Raw genomic sequence first — 23057 nt, 5'->3', positions numbered from 1 at the left:
TTTCTGCATCCTAGGTGGAAGCAGGACCCCGATCTACTTCAGATAAATGCACCGTCAAAGGCAAAGGAAGAGTTCTTGTGACACTCGGTGTCTCCTGACATTGTCCGTAGCGCTTATACAGCCTGAGCCTGCCATCTCCAGGCGGGACTCGCCTCTTTTGATTGAAGGAGAAGGAAGCCGGTTGTTCAGCTGGCTCACCGTGACTTAGAAAGAACCAGTTTTTAAAAATTTAATAAAAGGCCTCCCACAACCGCCATCTGCAGTACACGTTACCACTTCCGTTACATTGGTATTCTTTCATTAGAAAAGAGAAGCCAGCTCAGGTGGGCAAACAAGTGCAGGCAGCGCATCCTCCTGGGCTGTTTGGCGGAATCTTCACAGCTACGCATACATGACAGTTTCTTTACATATTGCATTTCCGTAAAGTGAAATAAAAATCACTCCGCAGATCGAATAGTGTGAAGTGCAGGAAGATATCTCAAGCATGTGTATCCGTCACTATGAACGTGAATCACCTTCCCCTAATATAGAAACACCTCTAAGGTAAAATGGTTAGCCAACTTAAGGACTAGCTGGGAATCATAAAGACATTAGAAACTATAGTCCAACATTCCCATTGTACAGATGAAGGAAGTAAGGTCTGAGAAGGGAAATAAATGATTTATCGAAACTCCCCCAGCAAGTTATAATAGCAAAGCCTGGATTAAAATAGACATGACGCAGTTCTAGGCTTCTGTACCCGCAAATCCATTCCTCACCCTTTCCCTACAATACTCAGTGTCACCTTCAGGCTGTGTTAGTCCCTCTAGCCTCCTGAGTCAGCTGGGTACCCGCTGGGTTTGACCAGCTGGGGGCACTAGAAGGAGATTAGAGGGTAGGAAGAAGCCAGGGTATATCTCCTCCTCCCTCTCTAACTTCAGCAGAGTCCCCAGCAAGCAAATGCATTTTCCCTGTGATTCTAGCCCTTCAGACAAGCCCACCATGGGTTCCACCTTCTGCCAGGCCCCCAGGGCCTGGTCATACTTCCTCCTCATCTTTTGTCTCCAGCCCGGGTGGAAGTGGCTGTTGTTACTAATCCCTGAGTTATCTCGCTGTCTTAAATTGGGCTTCTCATCATTCCCATCTTCGGTGTAACCGAGACTCTCAATTAAATTCCCTGCCTGCAAATATTTTTGTTTTCCTGCTTAGACTTTGCATAAAATAATAGTTTTAGGTTCGTTCCACAAAATGCACATTTTCCAACCATGCTGTCAATTCTGTGAGCAACTTCAAATCCTTCCAATAAATCTCTTTTCTGCTTGTTAGTCAGAGTTGGTTTCTGTTGTTTACAGCTGAGAACCCTGAGGGTTACAATGAAAAGGGTCGCGGCTGGATTTGTGGTCACATCGTGTTGAATCAGAATCTCTGGGAGATCCCCTGGCAGGTGTCCATTCTGAAAAGCACACAGGTGACTGCTGCCCGACTGGGCTGGGGACCACGATTTCGGTTAATATGGTTGTCAATAGACATGGCAGAGCAGTGGATATGGTTTGAGAATTTGGAGTCAGTCAAAAACCCAGCATCTCTTGTTGGTCTTTACTACTTTTAGAGCCAATATACAGTTAGAAATAATATCTCACAGGAAGTAGTTTTAAAAAACATCATATTCTTTTCATTGAAATAATGATTCAATTAATGTTTATGTTCACAAATGGTTAAATTCGTATAAATTACAAAAAAGAAAAGTAACTTTATAGGTCTGTTGCTGCCGTTAGAATATGAGCTTCTCAAATGAAAGGGTTGTATTTAACTTCATTTGTGTCCCCAGCATTTAACCAAGTATCTAAAGTAAACAAGTGCTCAATAAATGTTTATAGGCTAGCACAAAGGCAAAGCTACAATAGGCTCCAAGCATTATACAATAAGCACAAGGTTCTTTATACTAATATAAGGAGCTGCACTTGCTATAAAATATGCAAAGAACATAAACAATTACTCTTCAACTTTATTACAGATTTGACCTAACACTCTAGGAGGTGCCAGAATGACTTGGATGATTCAAGTCGGATTAATCTTGGAAGGTGAAATAGAAAAGATTAAGAAGCAATTTCAAAATCTAAAACCTCAAGTTAGGAATCAGTTAATAAAAAGCTTACCTGAAGAAAAAGTACTAATATTTTATTCAATATTTAATAAAATAGAGCCAATATTTAGTCTTCTGCTAAAGCATTGAGTCATTTGGATGGAATAGTTTCAGTTCTTAAGACTTTGAACAAAAATCTTTCAAAGTCCCTTAAAATCTTTCCTGTGGTTCATGATTTTTTCACAAACCCAAGTTCCCTCCCTCATCAAGTATTTGGGATTAATGAGGATGTGATATCAAAACCGAACACTTTAGTAGGGAAAGCCAGTCTTATGCCCGGAGGAGCAGTGCTTTTAGCTCTTTGTAAGAGCATTTTCCGATATGCTCTTGATAGATTCTAGCCTGTTCAGCCTGTCTGCTTTTAGTAAAATGAAGTAAAAAAATTAAACTAGAGGCAAGGCTTAAGCACCGGAACTTAACACACTCTACCCAGTTACTGTCTGATTTACTGAGAGTGCTTAGGCAGCTCTAAGTAGCTATGGCGATCCCAGGCGATTGCCTAGGTCCAGAAGACATTTAGTGTAATACAAGCCCAACCATTAGCACAACAGCAAAGTATCTGTTACCTCTCTATGGAACTTGGATTGCTGGAGTTCTAGGGAAGGGTCACTTTTGTTTTTCACAGAAAATTGGCTTAGGCTCTGCAATGTAACACTACCCGAGTCATTTCAAAAGTGTTCTTTTGCTACCAAGAAATATTTGAAAAGAAAATGAAAGCAATTTCATTTCAGGGCAGGAAGAAAAACATTAGGAACTAGGGAGACAAAGACAGGGGAAAATATTACAGTAGATTACATTGTTCCCTAACCAGGAAACGGGGGCCAGTTCTCAACATTTTAGATTCTTACTGGGGCCATAAGGAAGGAAGGAACTTTTGAGACTGTGAGACTCAACTTCGTCTCACATGAAGCTGAAATTCGTGAGATACTGAAAGTCTGCTCCGCTTCCGTCCCTTCCACTAGGATGTGATAATCACTAATGTATGATTACAGATATTTTTATTTCCCTCTAAGAGTGGGTTGTAATTGCGTCTGACAGCCTCTGCGAGGGGCTCCTGTGAATAAAGAACTGTGCCTGGAGTGGCGAGAGACACCCAGAGTCTAACAAGGTGGCTTGGGTAAACAGGAAGAACCTGAACTTGAAGGCATGGTCCATTCAACCTCCACCACCGCCTCGCTGGGTAACTCTGGGACAGTTGCCTGCCTTTTTGGAGCGTCTGTTTTCTCATGTCTAAAATGCAAATAACAATACCTACTTTCTCAAGGTGTTTCTGAGGATTGGGGGAATTAACTAACATATGTAGAGTGCCGGTGTAGTACCCAGCATAGAAGCTTTGTTTGCTTTTCCTTTCCTTTCATCTCGAGAGTCTCTAGCTTTTGAGAGAAGCAGGTATGAAAAGTCAGTATAGTACAAGGTGAACTGAAGTAAGAAGTAAAAAAAAAAAAGTAAATTATAGCCTCTGAGAAGAAGGAGACATTATTAGCAAGAGGGAGACTTGGGGAAGATTCTATGTAAGAAGCGATGTTGAGTCCGGGCTGTGATGAGTGGCTTTGGAAGGCGTGGGGTTTGTCTGTGCAGGGGGCACAGTCTGGCTGGAAGGGAGAGGAGGTGGCAGTGCCAGGGGAGGTTATGGGTGAAGAGACTAAAGTCCCCCCATGCCATCCCACCCAACCTGACTTGGAATGTGACAGGTGTAGGGGACATTTGGACAGATGTCTGTTTTTAATGAGAATGCAAAAACTGCTTCGAAACAGATTGTGTGGGACCTCAACTGCCTAGGACTTTGAACTTTATGGCATAGGTTGGGAGGCCCACTGAGGTGTTTGAACAAGAGGTTGATGTGCTGTGACCTGTGTGTGTTCTTTATGAAATCTCTAGAGCCGTGTAAAGCATTGAGAGGAGAATTATAAAAATTTGAACTCATCTAAATACCCGGGATCATCCCCAGACTCATCTTCCATTGAGGGGCTGCCAGGGAGGGGGATGAAAATAACAATAGCAACGACAAAAATAATGACAAACACTTTTTTTTAGCACTCCCCATGTGCCAGGCATTATTCTAAGCACGTTACTCACATCGACTCCTTTATTCCTCACGAGGGCCTTGTGAAGTCGGTGCTGTCATTACCTTCATTTTATAGGTGAGGAAACTGAAGGTTCAATGGCTTGCCCAAGGTCATGGCAGAGCTGGGTTTTGAACTTACTCCATTGACTCCAGGCCAATAACCACTGCGCCATCGTGCCTGTGCAGCAATGTCTGGGGTTTATTGGGGATTGGTGCTGCAGGAATGGGAAAAGGACTAATATCAAAGAGGAAGAGTAAAGAAAGGAGAACATCAGAGAAAATAAACAATTGCCTGTGGGAGGAAGCACCACAGGTCCCACAGTAATAATCTCAGGTACCACCCGGTGCGGCCTTGGCCATAACCTCTGCACCCTCATAGAGAAAGCTTAGGTGTTCTGAAATTAAGCTCATTATCTAAGGGAGGATTTCAGGGTCTGTTGTGATATAAGTAACTAATCAGAAATAGCTTAGCCTGCCAGACGTTGCACAATGCATTACTTTGAAAAGCTAGCAATTGGAAGAAGTGAAACGGAGTGTGAAAATAATGAAGTGGGCTGGGTTTCCGATTTGGGAGGAAGAACTCTGTAAATTATTTAAGGCACTTCATGATCAGATCCAGCTTCTCGCTTACTACTCCCTTCCAGGACAATTAGACGAAACGGCTTCCAAATCCCCCCTACCTCCCATAGTGTCTATGTGCCCAAATTCTATTTTGAAGACACTGAACTTGTCCCCATCTGCCTTTTCCAATGCTCTTCACCCTTCCTTCCCCAGCTTGCCCTCGCCCAGGAGGCTGGCCTGTATGGCACAGGTCAGCGGGCTCCTGGCCTCTGGCCTGTGGTTGGTTCAGGCATTGGGAGCCCGGCAGGCAATCAGACAGGAGGATGTGAGGGCAGGAGACTTCTCCCCCTGGTGTCTTCCCTCTGAAGGGGGGCTGGCTGTCTCTCTTGACTAAAGCTCTTTGCTCCTCATAAGGTAGCGTTCTCTTAGGACTCTTGTGGGTTTTAAAAACCAATCTTTCTCCTTGGCTCTTTGGGCCTAGAGGGGGCAACAGCTCTACTGTTAATAACCTTGGATGATGGAGTGGTCTCTTGTAGTTTCCCTCTAGCCCTCCTCCTGGGCCCCTTCAGTAGATAGATCCCTTGTTAAACTGCCCTCAGATGAACCTTCTGTGATTGAGTCATCACTTTCTGTTGGGGACTCTGGTTTTTTTTTTTTCCATTATGAAGCCCTTTTTTCTCTGAACTCTCACAAAACTTGATTTGTATCCCTTCGAAGGTACTGTTCTTTTGCAAATTACATGATTTGCATCCATGTTGTAAATCTGTCCCTTACCGAATCACTCGGTGAATGTTAAAGGGATTGCCGAATGGCAAGGACACAAACAAGGATATTATCGCGTCATTTAATTTTCTCTTAAACTTGCTGATCTATTGCCGTTATTTTAACATTAAAACTAAAGCTCTTTCACATTAGGGGGAAAGTCTACTTCACCAGCACTGAGTTACAGTGTCGGGACTGGACCATCTACAGATCTAGACCTTATACCTTCTCCCCTCACACAGTCAGGAACGTGTGCTGATGGTGTCTCGTGTGTTGCAGGCCGTTCTCCGTGGAGCCCTCTGTTGGAACTCTTACCGTGGGAGAGTCCATGCAATTGGAAGTGGATTTTGAGCCACAGGCTGTGGGCAATCACAGCAAACGGCTGATTGTGTATTATGACACAGGTATGCATTCTCCTTACTTAAAAGTTCCGCCCGTTAAGAAAGGTCAGATGGAAAACACGAGGACGCAAAGCAGGGAATGGTTATTTTGGCTGCTTGAGAGTAAGCTAAGATCCGCCAGGTAAAGAACAAAAGAATAAATGCCTCCAACAGAAATAATGTTGAAGCAGATATAAACCCCACCTGACTGGTTTCTCCAACGTTTACAAGCCTGAGAAATACAGGGCTCAGGAGGGAACCTACACCCAGATGTCACCTTAGTAGATTGCGGTTATTTATATGTAAATGGAACTTGAAGATAACTTCATACCCCCATGTGTTTTCCATTTGATTTGTTGCTGTGTTTGTCTGACATTTTGAAAATATAAATCCCAGTTCAGAATGGTCTTTTGTGTGTTCACTAGTCTGTGTAAGATGCAGTTACTGTAATCCTTAGAATGTGCAAATATTTTACTTCTTTCTTAAATACAGTATAAGACGATGACTATTGCCACAGCAGTTTCTTGAAGGCCATACCCTGCATAATGATGGAAATTATTTAATTGATGGTCATGTAGACTGCATGTACAATATGCAAGTATCTAAAGTTGGTTTTCAAATTAATATTTTACCATTCCCATCTATTACTTCCTATCCTCATTTCCTCCATATTTCTTTTGAACCATGGAGTGATTCAGATTGTCTGCGTCAGAAGGGCGTTCGTTGTGGGAGAAAACAGAAGCGTACAGCCAGTAAAGAGCACCAGAAGACACTGAGGTCACAGCTCAGAGTTGCTGGCTTTGTGGATGAGAGCTGAGCAGGACAATTCAAGCCGTTGCATAAGGACACGCGGCTAAGTGGTTCTGGCTCTACATTGCCCAGCATTAAAACTGCACATAACCAGGGGCACAGTCTGTATTTCTTATCGGTTAGTGTTGGCCATAGTTCACTGGCCTCTGGCAAGAGAACCCTGACCTGATCCAGCTTAAGCAAAGAAGTTTGGGCCCATGTCACCCAACAGAGGAAGGTTAAACGCACAGCTTATACCACATCAGGGACATTGATTTTTTTCCATTTTGCACTCCCACCAGCAAAGAGTGAGTTCCAGTTGCTTCACAGCCTTGCCAACACCTGGTGTTGTATTGTTCATTTTAGATATACTCGTGGCATAAAGTGATGTCTTCTAGGGTTTTAATTTTCATTTCTCTAATGATTAATGACATTGAGCCCATTTTCATGTGCTTACTAGCCATTCATATGTTTTTATTATTAACTTTAAGAGTACTTTATAACTTTATAGTCTGAATACTAGTCATTTGCCAGATATATGTATTGTTAATATTTTTTTTCAGACTGTAGCTTGCCTTTTCATTTCCTTAATGGCATTTCTTAATGAGCAGACATTTTTCATTTTGATGAAATCCACATTATCAGTTTTTTTCTTTTAGGATTAATGCTTTTTGCCTTCTTGCTAAGAAATCTTTGCCTTCTCCAAGATCATGAACGGATTCTCCTGTGTTTACTTTTAGGAGGGTATTAGTTTTAGCTTCTAGGTTTAAGTTAGTGATTGATCTTTGATTTCATTTTTGTGTATGTGTGAGGTGGGCACCGTGTTTCTCCCCTCTCCTGCCCCCCCCCCCCATATGGATTACTAGCTCTTCTCCATTCTATTATCTTGTTCTGAAATTTTAATTAGTTACTCTTTGTTCTATTACTTAATCTATTATTACTCTGTTATTTATTCCTTTTAACCTCTTTTATGTTTTCTATTTCTTTGTCTCTGTAGACATCTCTGGATACTTCTTACCTATTCAATAATTTACTCTTCAGTGAAGTCTACTGAGTTTCAATTTTTCAATTATAATTATTTTCAATTCTGAAATTTTATTTGATTCTTCTTTAAATCAAAGTGCTCTCTACTCTTATTTTTCAAGTTTTCCTTTTATTTTTAAAATATATTAAACTTATTTATATTTTGTATCTGATAATTCAAATATATTGTCTATTTATTTATAATTTATTTCATTTGCTGCTTATTGTTTCTGATGATTTTCAATCATGTTATCTGTAGGGAGGGGAATTATCTTTTCCCTGTACCCTTCTAGGCTTTTAGCTGGGCCCCTGTAACAAAAAAAAAACAGATTATCAGGAGAAAAGCATACAAATTAATGTAATTCTTATATGACACGGGAGCCTCCAGAAGGAAATGAAGACTGGAAGAAGTGGATAAACCGAGTGTTTTTACGCTAGGTTTGATGAGGAGTGGTCAGTTGGGAAAATGTGATAGGACAAAAAAGGGTATGAGCTGTGTGTAGTAAACTTGGGGAAACAGTAAGGCCTGCTTGCTCAGCTTCCTCTCAGTGTCCCTCTGTCGTTGCAGATAAGGATGCTCCTGTCATCCACGTCTAGGAGGGCACCTCTCCAATGAAGGTCTTATGACCTGCTTGCTTCAGGGGAAAGTAAAAAAATAAAAATCCTTCCTGCACCTGCCAGGTTGCCATAATTTGGGGTAGTGTGTTCTCAATTGGCCTATCTTATGCTGCTGTGTTTTGTAAATTTTGAATTTAGCATTTCCACTTTGGGTGGGCCCTAGACTTTATGGCCTGTCCTAGGAATACAAAGCAATAGTTAAAGCAGGAGTTCAAGGGTTAACAACAGGCTTTAGGGCAAAAGACAGCATTGGCACCACATCACTTCCTGTGATTCTTCCCTTCACTTTGATGTTCTTATTTTCAAAGTCGTTTAAAAGATAGTTTATTGAGTATTTTAGTTATTTCAATCTCCAGTTTAATTTAATACCTAAAACTGACTCTAGTTTGTCTTTTTCACATTGTTCAGCATTATTTATAGAGTAGTTCATTCTTTCCCACTACTTTATAATCCTTTCTATATATCATCATTTTATATAAACATGGTTTATCCCTCTGTGTGGTTAGACTTTCTTTAATTTCAGCAGTAGTTTTCTGAGTAGAAGTTTTGAACCTTATGGTTAGATTTAGTCATATATTCATTGGTTTTTCATATCGGTGTAAGTGATTTTAATTACATTTTAATTATAGTACATATAATTTAGATGCACAGATTTTAATTGTACAGTTCAATGAGTTTTGACAAGTGTAAATACCTGTGTAACTACCACCCCGGGCATTCAATATATAGAACATCTATTATCTCAGAAAGTTCCTTTATGTCTTTTCCAGTTAATTCCTTCATCCCCATCTTAGATTTCTATTATCCTACATTAGTTTTGCTTGTTCTTGGAATTCAAATCAACGTACTGATACAATATATACTCTTTTTTTATGTCTTTCACTCAACATAATGTTTTTGCGATTCTTTTCATGTTGTGTGTATCAGTAATTCCCTTTTTACTCCTGAGCAGTATTCCACTGTATGCTCATACATAGCTTATCCATTCTCCTATTAATGTAACTTTGGAGTGTTTGAAGTTTTGGGCTACTATGAATAAAGCTTTAATAACCACTTTTCTACAACGTGTGTGTGTGCGCACGCGCGCATGCACATATATACTTTTATTTTTCAGGTAAATACTTAGGAGTAGAATTGCTGGATTGTAAGGTAGTTTATATGCCTAAATTTATTTTTAAAACTTCAAGTTTTCTGAAATGGTTGAAGCATTTTATATTTCCACCAGCAATGTATGAGGATTCCAGACATTCCCCATCCTCATCAGCTCTTGGTCATTGTTAGTCTTTTAATTTTAGTCATCCTAGTGAATGTGAAGTGGTATCTATTTTGTTTTAAATTGCCATTTCCCCAATGACTAATAATGTTGAGTATCTTCTCATGCATTTTTGACTATTTTTATGTCTTCTATTTTAAGGTGTTTGTTCAAGATTTTTACTTATTCTTTTATGGATGGTTTGTCCTTTTGTCATTGCATTATAGTCTTTTATGTATTCATTTTTTTTCTTTTACGGCTAGTGTGGTATTTTTTTCTAATTCTATTTTCTAAACTTTTGTGGGTATATCAAAATAGAGTTAAATTTTGTGTGTTGATCTTTTATCTATAGACCTTGATAAATTAACTTATTAGCTCATAATTTATCTGTAGATGATCTTACATTTTGCATATATATAATCAGGTCATCTGAAGATGATAGTTTAATTCTTTTTCAATAGTTAAACCTTTTATTTCTTATTGTGTCTTGCACAGGCTAGGCTTTTAGTACCATGTTCAATGGAAATGATGATAATTAACGTCCTTCTCTTGTTTTCAATCTCAGAGGGGAAGTGTCAGAGTGTCATCATTTAATATGATATCTTTAGTGTATACTCTCTATTAGTTAAAGAAAATTTTCTATTTCTAGGTTTCTTTTCATCTTGAATGGGTGTTGAATTCCATCAATTACTTCTGTATACGTTGAGATTATTACATATTATTTCACCTTTATTCTTCAAATGCAGTGATTGGTTTTCAAATGTTAAATCCGTGCAATATTCTGGGATAAACCCAAATTTTAAATGTTATTGTCTTAGTTAACCACTGGGTTAGATCTGCTGATAATTTGTTTGAGAGCTTAGCATCCAAATTCATAAGAAAGATTAGCCTGTCATTTTCTATTAATATAATGCCCTTGTCTTTGGCCTTAAAAAGCCAACTGGTCTCATAAAACGAGTTGGGAATTATTCTCCCTTTTTATTCTCTAAAAAGAATCTTTTATGATTCTTGTTCTTTCTTCCTTAAATGATTGAAAAATTCATTATTCAAGCTATTTGACTTAAAGCTTTTAAAAAAGTATTCAATTTCTCAGTAGACATAGATCTAAGATTTTCTATTTTGTTCTGGTATAATTTTTGGTAAACTTTTTTCAAGCCATTTTCCTAAGAAAATAAGCGGCCTTCCCAAGGTCACATAGCCAGTCAGAAGAACAGTTAGAACCCACACTCTCACTGCCGTGCAGTGAGCTTCCCCCCCATACTGATCATCTCCCCAGCCTCTCTTATTCCTACATTTGCATTTTTACTCCCATAATCCATTTACTTTGAAATGCAGCTGCATTCTCCCAGTGGCCCTCGGTCTAGATTTTATGTAAGCCTTTGGATTGGTACCATATTTACATTTATCATACTGCGCTAAAGAAAATGAATATTTGTGTATTAAAGGTTAGTCATCCGTGGAGAAGTTGATTTCCATACCCTGAGGTTCTGGTGTCAACTTGGTTTCCTGAATAAAGTCATTTTCTGAAGATTGCAGACAGAGGTGAACTATCTTGTGGCAATTTTCCTTACATGAAATAAACAGCTGATAAGAATATGCTTTCATCTTTATTACGGGTTATTGATGACCAGAACCTATAACCAAGCTTTCATTAGTGAAAACCATAATGACTGCTTAAGCACAATTAATCAGGCAGCTCCTCCAAGCTGCCGTGATCATTGGCTTCTCATCTCCCTAAATAAGCATCCGATGGAACACTCTGCAGCTGTTTGAAATAGGGATTAATTTGACGGGGGAAGTTTAGCCTGGGCTTTGCTTCACACCTTCTCCAACAGTGTTCCAGAAGGAGGAGCTTTGGTACTCCTTGAGGGGGAAGTACTCAGTCACATTTTTTTTAAAAAATGTATTTTTTTATTGATTTCAGAGAGAAAGGGAGAGGGAGAGAGAAGAGAGAAACATCAATGAGAGAATTGTCTGTCTTCTGCACGCTCCCTACTGGGGATGGAGCCTGCAGCCTGTGCACGTGCCCTGACTGGGAATCGAACCCTGACCTCTCAGTTCATACATAGGTCAATGCTCAGCCACTAAGCCAAACCGGACGGGCCACATTTCTAAAACAGTTGTGTTTCTGCCCTTCAGTTGTTGGTCCCCCGCTGGATATGTTCTTGGTTCAATGCAGCCAGGAGAGTTTGCTTTTTCAACAACCAGAGTTTGACCAGTGTCCTAGCAATGAAGGAGCTTGAGTATTAAATTTCACCAATGACTAATATGATATTCCTTAACGTTTTCCCGAACCAGAACTCTCCTTCCTTTCTTGTGTTTGCCCTTCTGTAGTGGAATCAAGTTTGTTTAGGCAATTGATTTTACCCTAGAAATGATTTAGTTACCTTTTCATTATAGTCTAAAACTGAGAAAGAACTGAAGCAACTTTCTGCCTTTGACAAAGAAATCCTCCAGAAAAGGTTAAGAATACAAACACTGAAGACTACAATGGTAACAACAAAATAAAACAAAACGAAACAATAATGAATGAACTAGTTCTATCATTTCAATAAAACTGACATGTGAAAAGGTTATTTGACCATTACGAGATGGCTCAAGTTGACTGCTTAAGTTTTGCATTTTTTCAGCTGGGCATTGAGAGACATTGAACCTAAGAGTTCAGGGTGATACGAGTATTCAGGACAGGCGTTAGAAAGAGACATTCTTATGGAACCTTTGGTTGCTTGGATGAGCCCTAGAAGTAGGAGCACAGCTTTCATCAGTGCCCAGTGAGGTTGCTGTCACCGTAGAGGTGACATTAAGCGCTAGCATCATCGGGATATAGAGCTAATGCACTTACTCAGCATTTTAAAAGGTTCTGTGTCTCTTACTGAAGAGGAGATATTTCAACTCAGGAGTTGGCAAGTAGGCTTTTCCCCTAGAGGTGTGATGATGTATTATTAAATGTATGCGCAATAATAATATTAGTATTTCACAGGACGGCTTTATGGTCATTTACATATTTTACTCTAGTGAACCATAAAGAAATTCTTTTTTTTTTTCCCTTCTAAAAGCCAATAAAGGAATACCAAAATATTAAATAGTAAGGGAGAATGATTTGATATCTTGCAGTTGAAGCTGCTAAATAGTACATATCTGAATATACTTATACAGACTTACCTGCATGAACTTTGTTTCGATTATGTGATTATTATAAACGTGTGCTTTGTATTTTGGAAATCTAACAAAACATAGTTATCAAGCAAAAGAAGCAAATGTTTTAACATGGCTTGGAGGCCATGAAAATATCACTTGATCTAGTTTGATTTTTCTTTGGTTCTTATTCCATAGCTTAGGATAGGGAATAGCAGAAGTTAGGACACACAGACAGGAATTGTTTAGGGAAGTGGAATGAACGTTCTGTAAATTACACAGGACGTAAAGACTCTCAAGTCATTCGGTGCTAGTATTTAAAGGGACATTAGAGAACATCTCTTTAACTCCCTTCATTGTAGAGATCAGTAAACTGAGGCCCAGAGACATTCAATGGTCATGTAGTATCTAAGTAAAGCTGGAACTTGAACCCAGGCCTTTGACACCATCTCAGACCAGCGCCCTTTCTATAACCCCACACTGCCTTCCATGCAGATTGCAAATGCTGATTTTGGCATTGCCACCGGTGTGCTGGGTGAGCTCAGTCCAGTTCCCTAATTTGTTTCTTAAACCTTTCAAAGCACTTCCCAAGAAGTTTGATTCAGCAATTCCCTTGATTTGGTGAATTTGACCCTGCTGTGACCAAGAAATGAGAAATACTCCATCCACCAACTTGTTAGTTTTCTAGAGCAGTGATTTTCAACACTGATGTGCCACAAGAAAACATGCACTACCTGACTACTCAATCATAGGCACTGACCTCTTTTCCCTTAGATTGTCACATTTAAAAAATGACAGCAGCCAACACAGCAATAACCATTTGGTGTGAATGAATCAAAATTCTATCTATTTTTTTGTCAGATCGGCAAAAAAATATATATATTTTTTGTAATGCCACAGAATTTTGGTAATTAGTTTATGTGTACCGTGAGATGAAAGAGGTTGAAAATAGCTGCCCTCGAGAATCTGGGGCTCCACTCATATATTTTTAAAACTATCCTCGGCTGTCTGAAAGCACTGAGACCGCAGTATGAAATGTATTGTGTGTGTCGCTGGCTTCACCTTTTTTGGTAAAATTAGTTTTGTTCATATTTGTTTCTACTAGATTGATAGCGGCAGAACTGGCAAGAGGTAATGAGACCTTCCACAAAATATACCTTTACAAGGACAGAGTAAATGATGGTGGCTAATCTCATCTACAATAACTGCACTATTCAACCCCAGAAACCCCAAAAGAAACACTGTGGGAACAGGCACTCAAGGACACAGAAGCACTGAGGCACAGCCCCCTTATCCAGTCTTGTAGGCCTCACACCTCCATCCTGTCATTCTTCTCCGTAGCTGGGGGATGGGGGCCCCTTCTAAGGTTGTCTTCAGGAAAGTGGGTATAAAAACGAAGTATTCCAATACCTTGTGGATCTGATGATTTTTGGAAGATAGTGGTGAAAAAAAATGATTATCAGTTCATTCTTGAAAAGGATATAGTTGCTCTTGCTGTATTTCTGGGGAGGAACAGTTTTGCAGTGAGCAACTCCAATGGATGACATTGGTCTCTCTGATCCCCTAGATCTGTGTGAAATAAGTAAACCCTTGAATATTTTCTTGGATTTTTTAAAATATTTATCTTTATTGTTGAAAGTATTACAGATGTTCTCCTTTTCTCCCCCATTGACTCCTTCTACCCCACTCCGGCCCCCTCCCCAGGCCTTTTAACCAATGAGATACAGGGGGGGCAAAAGTAGGTTTACAGTTTTGAGTACGTGAAACATAGAATTTATTCTTGTATTATTATTTATTCTTGTATTAGATATGTTTCCATATGAATAACTGTAAGCCTACTTTCCCCCTCCCCTTTATTTCAAATGACCACAAAAGTACAGACATGATATAATCAACAACCATTATGTTTAACATATCTCAACATTTTGCTATGCGCATTTCTTTCGGATGGTTTTGAAATGGTATTTTATACTTCTCTCATTACTAGTGCTATCTAGAAGCTTCACAATTTTCCTGAGGCTCTATAATCCATTTTTACATTAAAATATTGGGTAAGTAATGTATTCACATATTCAGAAATTAAAGCAATATATTTAAAAGTATATGTTGAAAGGTGTTATTTCCCACCCTATCTCATTCATCCCACCTCGCTCTTATTTTATTGGTTTCTTGCATATCTTCCCAGTGTTTTTTACAAATAGATGCAAGCATGAATGCACACTTATATTCCCCACTTATACAAAACAACATACTGTATCAATTGTTCTGAACCTTGTTTTTTCTACTTAATATGTCCTGGAGATCTTTCCATAGCACTGTGCACTTTTCCATACCTGCACAGCATTCCACTTTCAGGTGTAGCACAGATTATTTCACTGGCCTTCTACTGATGGCTATACTTGGGCTATTTCCACTCTATTGTTATTAAGAACAATGCTGTATTGAATACCATTGATCTTGTTCTGACTCGTCCATAGGATAAATTCCTAAAAGTGGGCCAGAGGATTCATAGTTTTATAATTTTGTTAGATATTTAGATCTGTGTCACCAAATGGACTCCATGAAGAATGGTACCATCATGCATTCCTCCAACAGTGTGTGAGAGTGCAGTCTCCCCTTAGCCTTGACAACAAATTATGTTCTCAAATTTTTGTTTTGTTTTGCCAGTCTAATGGGGGAAATGGTATAGAAATACATCTCTTCTGTATTTCTCTTATTGTGAGCGAAGTTGCGCATCTGTTAATACATATAGGGGACCTTTGTATTTCATTTTTCACAATTCCATTCTTCTATTGGATTTTCTTGTTGATTTCCAAGAGCTATTTATATATTTAGAGATTTAATACCTTTGTCTCAGACACAGTTGCAAATATTTTACCCAGTTCTTCTTTTACTTTTGTGTATGAACATTTGTGTCATACAAAATTTCTTTTGTCATTTGTATGTAGTCACTTTTCTAATCTTTTTTTAGAGGAATGTTGATTTTGAGTCAAAGTTAGAAAACTTTCCCTCTACAGTTATCAAAAGTTTCCTATACTTTTATGGTTTCATACTAAACATTGAAATATTTTATTAATTTGGCTTTTATTCTGATGTTGTTTTCATATGGTTGCTAAGTTATCCCAATAGCACTTTTTTAAAAATAAAATTCATCATTAAGCCAATGATTGGAGATGCTGTCTTTATAATATAATACATTCCAATATACATCTGGCTCTGTTTTGACTTTTTATTCCATTCCACCATTGGTCTGTCTCTTCATACTGAGGCTTTATACTATATTAGTTACTGAGGCTTTATACTATATTTTAATTCTATCAGTTCTTATTTTATTGAGTTATTAGAATAAAAATGTTTTGAATTTTATTAGATTCTTCAGCATCAGTGGAGATTATATAATTTTTCTCCTTAGATCTATTGCATGTTAATAGACATTTTAATAGTGAGCCATCTTTGCATTCCTGAAACAAATTCCATTTGGTTGCACAGTATCATTCTTATAATGTGCTGATGAATTATGATTAATAATTTTTTTAATTTAGGATTTTACATTGATATTCAGAAGTGTAACCAGTTTATATATTGGCCCCAATGTTTTATCTTTGTCAAGTTATAAGAACGATGTTATGCTGAAAATTTGATGTTGGAAATGAAGAATTAATTGTGTTAGTTTAATAATAGAATTGATACAACAGAAGACAGCATTAGTGAGCCTGAATACAGGTCAATATAAACTACCCATACTGAATTACAGAGAGAAGCAAAGAAGAATAAGGGGAAAAAGAACAGAAAGCAAAGGCTACGTAGATATGAGACACAGGCAAAAGGTCACCCATATATGTGATCAAAGAGGAAGAAATTGAGAAAAAGATGAAATGAAAAATATTTTAAGAGATAGTGGCTGTGAATTTTCCAAAAATGATGAATGACATTAATCCAAGGTTCACAAAGCTCAGAAAACTCTTGATGGTACAAATACTGCTGAACACTGAAGCAAAGAGAATATAAAAATAGTTAGAGAAAAAATACACCCATCTTAAAAGGCACACTAATAATACTTATTGATGCCAAACTTTACACCTGAAATTATGGAAGTCAGACGACAGTAAAATGGCATTACTCAAGAGCTGGAAGAAAAAAATTAACTTAGAATTCTTAGTTAGGTTTGTGTAGGTTTGTGTCTTCTGGGAAGTGGGGCCCTCATGTATACACCTGGAATTAAGGCAATTGGTGCTTCTTAAATGAAGTCTGGGATAAATTACTATGTTGAATGAAGGTGTTCTTAACATTAAAGGAATTTTAAATTATAAACATAGCTTTTGTCTTTCTATTTTTTTTTTATTGCTTAAAGTATTCCAAAGTATTCCAAAGGGTATTACAAAGGGTATTACATGTGTCCTTTTTTCCCCCCGCCCTTGACAATCCCCTGGCCTCCCCTACCCCCCAGTGTCTTATGTCCATTGGTTATGCTTATATGCATGCATACAAGTCCTTCGGTTGCTCTCTTACCCCCCTCCCTCCTGCCCCCCAACCCTCCCCGGCCTTCCCGCTGCAGTTTGACAATCTGTTTGAGGCAGCTCTGCCTCTGTATCTGTCTTTCTATTTTTGTAATGTGTGCATGTGTGTTTCGTTTTTGTTTTAGTTTAATTGCTGTTGTTTAAGGGTGTGGCTTCTCTTAGTCTGTTTTCTATTAATGAAGTTATTGAATCTCCTTCCTGATCCCCTTTGATTTGGACTTAGATCCGCTCATGCTGAGCAGCTCTTCCCAGATATACTTGGTGCAATTACTTTAAGAATCAGAAATCCAGCTCATGTTTGAGATGGAGATGAGGCATTGATTATAAGCCTAGAACTCAGTTGACCTCATGGTTGGGCTGTAGGATTTAAAACTGTCACAAAGAAGAAAAAGTCTTGTAGCAACTACCACAGCAATTCATCATATAAAGATATGATTCTTTATAGTTGCACCAAATATACTTGAAGTTTACTAATCACATCTGACCTCTGGATTGATAGGGGGGAAAAATGAAATGTGTAATGCTTGTGCAATATTCCCTAACTTCACCGTGGTGGGGAGGGGGCGAGGTTAGCCTAGTAAAATCATTCTAGAACAAATCTCAAAATGTGTTTACTTTGTTAATTTCTAGGTGAAAAAATGTTTGTATCTCTGTATGGAGCTGCCGTAGACATGAATATAAGGCTGGACAAGAATTCTTTGATCATTGAGAAAACCTACATATCTCTGGCCAATCAGAGAACTATAACTATTTACAACCGCAGTAACATCATTGCCCATTTCCAGTGGAAGGTATTTGCTACCGAGGAAGAGGAAGATAAAGAAAAGTATAGGTTTGTAAGAAAAATCACCTAAGTCCTGTAATTTGGGGAAACACAAAGCTCAGTTATTATGAAAAATCAGTGACTTTTGTGGTAACTTTTTAACCAATTCAACAATGTCAAATTTTTATAACTTGATTCCAGTATACAATGCTCATTTTTTCATTGAAAGAACTTGAGTTGAACTATGTAGAACACAATGTTGTCCATTACCAGTTAATCTTAACCTGGTTATAATTTATCAGTAGCCAAACTACTGGGTTTTGAAGACCAAATATATAATTCTTCACTGTTTCCTCAAAACTAATCTATACATCTGTATTTCATTTCATAGCCCTAATCAGAATGATTAAGTATCATAGGGTTTCTAAAAATAATCTCTTTTGGGTTGGGATCAATGTGGAATTTTTTTTTTCCAGTGAAAAGGTATTTCCAGAAAATAGGAAGAATGAGGAAGAAGAAGGGCTTAGATATAACAGCTTTTATAGTCCCAGTTTTAGTAGCATTGCTGAATCCCTGCTAACCATATAATTTAATAATGATTTCTTGTTGGTATCTTTAATTTCTGCTTTTTAAAGTGATACTTTAGGCAGTAGAGAAAGTTAATAAAATAGAAAACCTAACTATTTTAACTAATCTCTTCACTATTAAATTTTGAATATTTCTTTTTCCTGAATCCACCCTTGCCTCTTTTAAACTCCTTTCATCCTCCCCAAATTAGCACCTTTGCTGCTTTCATTTGGATTTATTCCGCCTTTTTTATTTGCCTCTCCAATTTCATTAAAGATTAGCCCTGGGAAGCTTCAAAGCTTTGTTTAAAACCAAGTTAGTATGTGATAAAAATAAAAGTCTTAGGTCCATGGAAACCAGGCAGAAATCCCCCACTGTGCTGCCCCTAATTGAATCAGAAGGAGCTGTGACAATGACAGGCACAGAGGAACCAGCAGCTTCATTATTCAGGCAGGGAGCTTTAATCACTGGATTGCCACTATGTCATCTTGAAAAAGTGAGAAAAGAAAAGCTTTTCCTGCCTAAAAACTTTCATTGGCCTCATGGTATAGAAACACCAGAAGTTGAGAAAGGCCAGAGGAAACTGGTCATCCGCTGCTTCATTGGTCCTGATTCCCCAGCTGATGTGTGTACCATCAATCAGAATGGTCCAAGCAGGTTTAAAGATAAGATGCGAGAGCAGGTACAAGCAAAGGAATAGTAGTCAATGTAGTGTTTACATAACCTGCTTGTCCTGTAGGCATAGTCTCTTGGGGAGAATGAATATACACTTTCAGAGGGGAAGCCAGCTTTCAATTCAGCTTTGCCTATGTGTTTGACTATATGTATAGAATATAGTTGATGCCAAGCCTATGTCCAAAAAATATTTAAGGATGTTAATTTCAACAGGAAAACTCATGAAGAATTTAAACCAATTGCTGTCAGAGATGCTAAGATACAGAGTATATAATTTCAACCATGTGTGGATGGATATTTCTTTTCTCTCCCCACCCTGCCTCCCCATTCCACCTTCCCTGACACTCACACCCTTATCTCTTTAATAATATCCTTGAGTCTTATTCCTTTTCTCTTATATTGTCTTTCTTTCACTATATCTCTTGCTCTTTCTATTAGTGCGTCTAGCAATTTTTCTGTAGCGAGGGCATAATATGGGATAACATTTTCATAACCATGATTAGAAGCCTAATTTTATTATCTAGGATCATGCCCTTCCCTTAAACAATGAACTTGAAAAGTGGCATCAGATGGCTAAATAAGAATACTTCCATTTTCGCTTTGGATGACACATAGCCACATAACTCATGTTTCTCCAAACTGAGTTGGTTGATTTAAGTGAAGAGTTTATTGAATATGCCATCCCTTCCCCTCTTCCCCTCTCTCCTAGGGCCAGATGCCTGGGACATGAAGGGAAATTGATTTAAAGGGGAAATGGACCATTTATGCCTAATATCTTATTTGAGCAGGTTGTCTCTCCTCTCTCACCCCTCTCTCGTTCCTTAATACATCCCCGAGCATGCCACAACTTCTATTATTAGCCATGGATTCTTATTCTGGACATAAATAGCTATGAGATGCCTATCCTCCAGGAAAAAAAAAAAGGCAATTACAGAGAGGTTTGTTGTTCACTGAACATTTAGTTCTCATCTCCGGATAGCTGCCCCTCTGGAGGTGGCAGTGCTCTTGCAGTGAGTATGGGCCCCCTTCTCCGCTAAGTCACAGGTCCTCAAGTTGTATCTCAAGCCACACAGCAGTGTGAGATAAAGCAGAATGTTCTCTGGTAGCTTGCTTGTGGTCAAAGGTTTGCTCATCCCTGAGAAGCAGCAGTCAGATCTTTAGCTAATGGTATAAACCTCCTCTTGGCCTCCCCAACGAGGCCGGTGTCGGTATCCCCAGAATAAACCTCCTCGTGTTTGACTCTCCTGCTCCTGGTGATGAGCAATCTGCCCCTGTTCTTCCTTCAGCAGCCTCTGTAGTTAAACATGTAGAGAGGAAGGTCGACTCTGGTCCTGAACTTGGGACAGAGAGGATCTATTCGAAACGGTCTCATGCATACTGTGAGCGACCAAAGTTTCCCTTTGCAGCATCCCAAGGACCTACGATTTAAAACGTCAGTGTAGGTTTTTAAGTGAGACTCAGGAGTCTGCCCTCTGCTTTCCAACTCTAACATGGCTTAAACCTTGTCCTAAGGCATTCATCTCATAGGAGCTGGAAGTTGCTCAGCGGTCACATTGAGATTGCCAATTGCTTTAACCAGTACCCTCAGGACCCCATTCCAGCCATCGTGGTTTCTTGGCCACTACATCTTGCTGATCTCCCAGTGGAGGAATTTCAGCCCTCCTCAAGAGTAGGATGCCTTATTCCTTTCTGGAAGTTACCATTTTCATTCTAGGAAGGATGACTTCCTTCCTCTCCACATACCTCAGCATATTGGTACCAACCATAGGGCACGTGTCCAGATTTGGGACCATGGACTAATTCTAGGCTCCAGATTCTAACAACGAAGATGTCACTCCCCCTAGGAAGAACTTCTTGACTTTAAGTTTTTTCTCCCCACTTTTACTTAAACCTTCAGAATGAGACACAGAGGGCTTAACAATTGCCTTTTGGGTCTTTGTCTTTTTGATGTTTTTCTGGGACTTGTAGAGAAATTAATCTCTTCAGAAATGGAGGCAGCATTCATCCCACCTTACTTCCTCCCCTTTGTCCTGAGGAATTATAAAACATTACCATAAGATTCTTTCATACTCATTCTCATCAGACTTGGCATGGGCTTTTGAGGATTTCTGTTCCCCACTTCTCCATGAAGGTCATGACCAATGTCTCAAGAGCAGCTGGCTCAAATTCTAGATCTACTCTGTGCAGGAACTCCTGCAGTCTTCAGAGGACTCCCACGAGTAGTCAACATGGATTTATTCCACAACATTCAGAAACAGGGAAATACATGTTTCTCTAGATAGATCAGTTTTAATTGGGCTTTGGGCCTGCCACCCAGGTAGTCATAAATTTAATCTTGAGCGGTATTTGGTAAACAGGGAGAGGACATCTAGTCCTCAGTTTAAAACAGTCATCACAGAGTGCTCCGTGACCGGGGTCGCGTGGTCCATTGGAAGGTGGATGGCTGTAACCTTTCCACGCCAGGTGTGGACGTGGGAGTATTTCTCCCAGCTGTGAAGGCCACGGCTTTTAGTTTCCAACCTCCTCGGCATCTAGTTATCATCTCTTCAGGGTGCTGCAGGGGAGCAGGGTGTCTAGCGCCTGAAGACGAGGAAGCATTACTGGTTCAATGCTAATATACCTGAGACACAAGTCTTTCCCGTTGACTATACTCCATCGGCTGAACCTGAGGCCTGAAAGTGATGGGTGTTGGTGGCCACCAGACCGTTTGGAAAATAGGTTAAATCCATGGTTTAACTGAAAGAGAAGGCTGGTGTGTTGTTGAGCTCTCTGATAAGAGGTGTCCTCAGCTGTCGCACAGAACCACCTCTGAGACAGGAGACCATGGAGACCAGCAGGAAAAAATGGCCTCACAGTAGCCAGGGGTATCTAGAAGCCCTTGTTGGAGTTAACGCAGCTCAAGGTGTGGTTGCATGTTGCCTTTTAGTACCTCAGCCGTGGCTCCATTTCCGCATCAGAGGGCAAAGATGAGACGTGTGGGACCAGCCTCACCCTCCACCCACCCGCTTTGCATTATGCAGCTGTTACTGATTTAAGAGTCCCAGCAGCAGGGGAGAAGAGCAGTGCTTGGCAATTTATGTTCTGTTTCCTTTTTTTTTTTTTTTCTGGTTCAAGGGTTGAGCTAATCATACTCTTCAGTTCATGGAGCATTATTATCCATCCTTAGTCCATACGAGGCATTTTAACCCCACACACCACTCCCATTAAACCCCTAAATAAATGTAATTTTTATGATTCCCATTATTTGTTTAACCAATCCTTCAATCTCTTACATAAAATTTACCCACATTTTTTTTTGGTATTGTTGCTAGCATTTTGATGAGCATCTTTGTAGCTGTGTTTTTACTTACATCGGTGATTATTCCTTTGAGATTGATTTCTAGAGATAGGCGTTACAGCTTCCCCTCACAGGAATTGGCGGTTTCCTTTCTGTGGACTGAGCTCTCTCTAATTTGCGCTGCTCTGCCCAGCAGTTTATAAGGACTGCTCATTACCCGAGACACTGCTTCCAAAACACAATAAAAAGGAAGCACAGAATGGAACCAGAACACACTGAAGCCATTTCTTTGGCATCTTTATGCTATGTGGCCAAAGGAACCTAGACACGAAAGTTATCAAAAGGAGCTGTTTGACATGGCTATGTAGTTTGCATGAAGTCATTTAGAGAATAGTTGGGCCTTGGTCAGGAATTCAGTGACCCTAGGCTCTCATTAAATAATTTGTCTCTCATCGTTGGTGATACCAGTAAAATGTTGAGAAAATGGTCATATACCCTGGGAGGAGATAAAATGCAGTCTCCAAAAATTCAGGTGAGCCCTAGCTGTTTTG

At 39.2% G+C, this 23057-nt stretch overlaps 1 protein-coding gene across 1 annotated transcript in view; it reads left to right on the top strand.

Annotated features, from left to right (window-relative positions):
- HYDIN (HYDIN axonemal central pair apparatus protein) overlaps positions 1-23057 on the top strand; it is a 343591-nt gene that overhangs the window by 89473 nt on the left and 231061 nt on the right. Inside the window, exons 9-10 of the mRNA XM_036346816.1 lie at positions 5790-5914; positions 17855-18056. Coding sequence (XP_036202709.1) covers positions 5790-5914; positions 17855-18056 — 327 coding nt within the window. The remainder of the gene's footprint in view (positions 1-5789; positions 5915-17854; positions 18057-23057) is intronic.

Source organism: Myotis myotis, unplaced genomic scaffold, assembly GCF_014108235.1.
Source record: "Myotis myotis isolate mMyoMyo1 unplaced genomic scaffold, mMyoMyo1.p scaffold_m19_p_19, whole genome shotgun sequence".
In the NCBI taxonomy this organism is placed as follows: domain Eukaryota; kingdom Metazoa; phylum Chordata; class Mammalia; order Chiroptera; family Vespertilionidae; genus Myotis; species Myotis myotis.
Note: the sequence above shows the minus strand (reverse complement) of the source record. Positions and strands in the feature narration are given on the sequence as shown.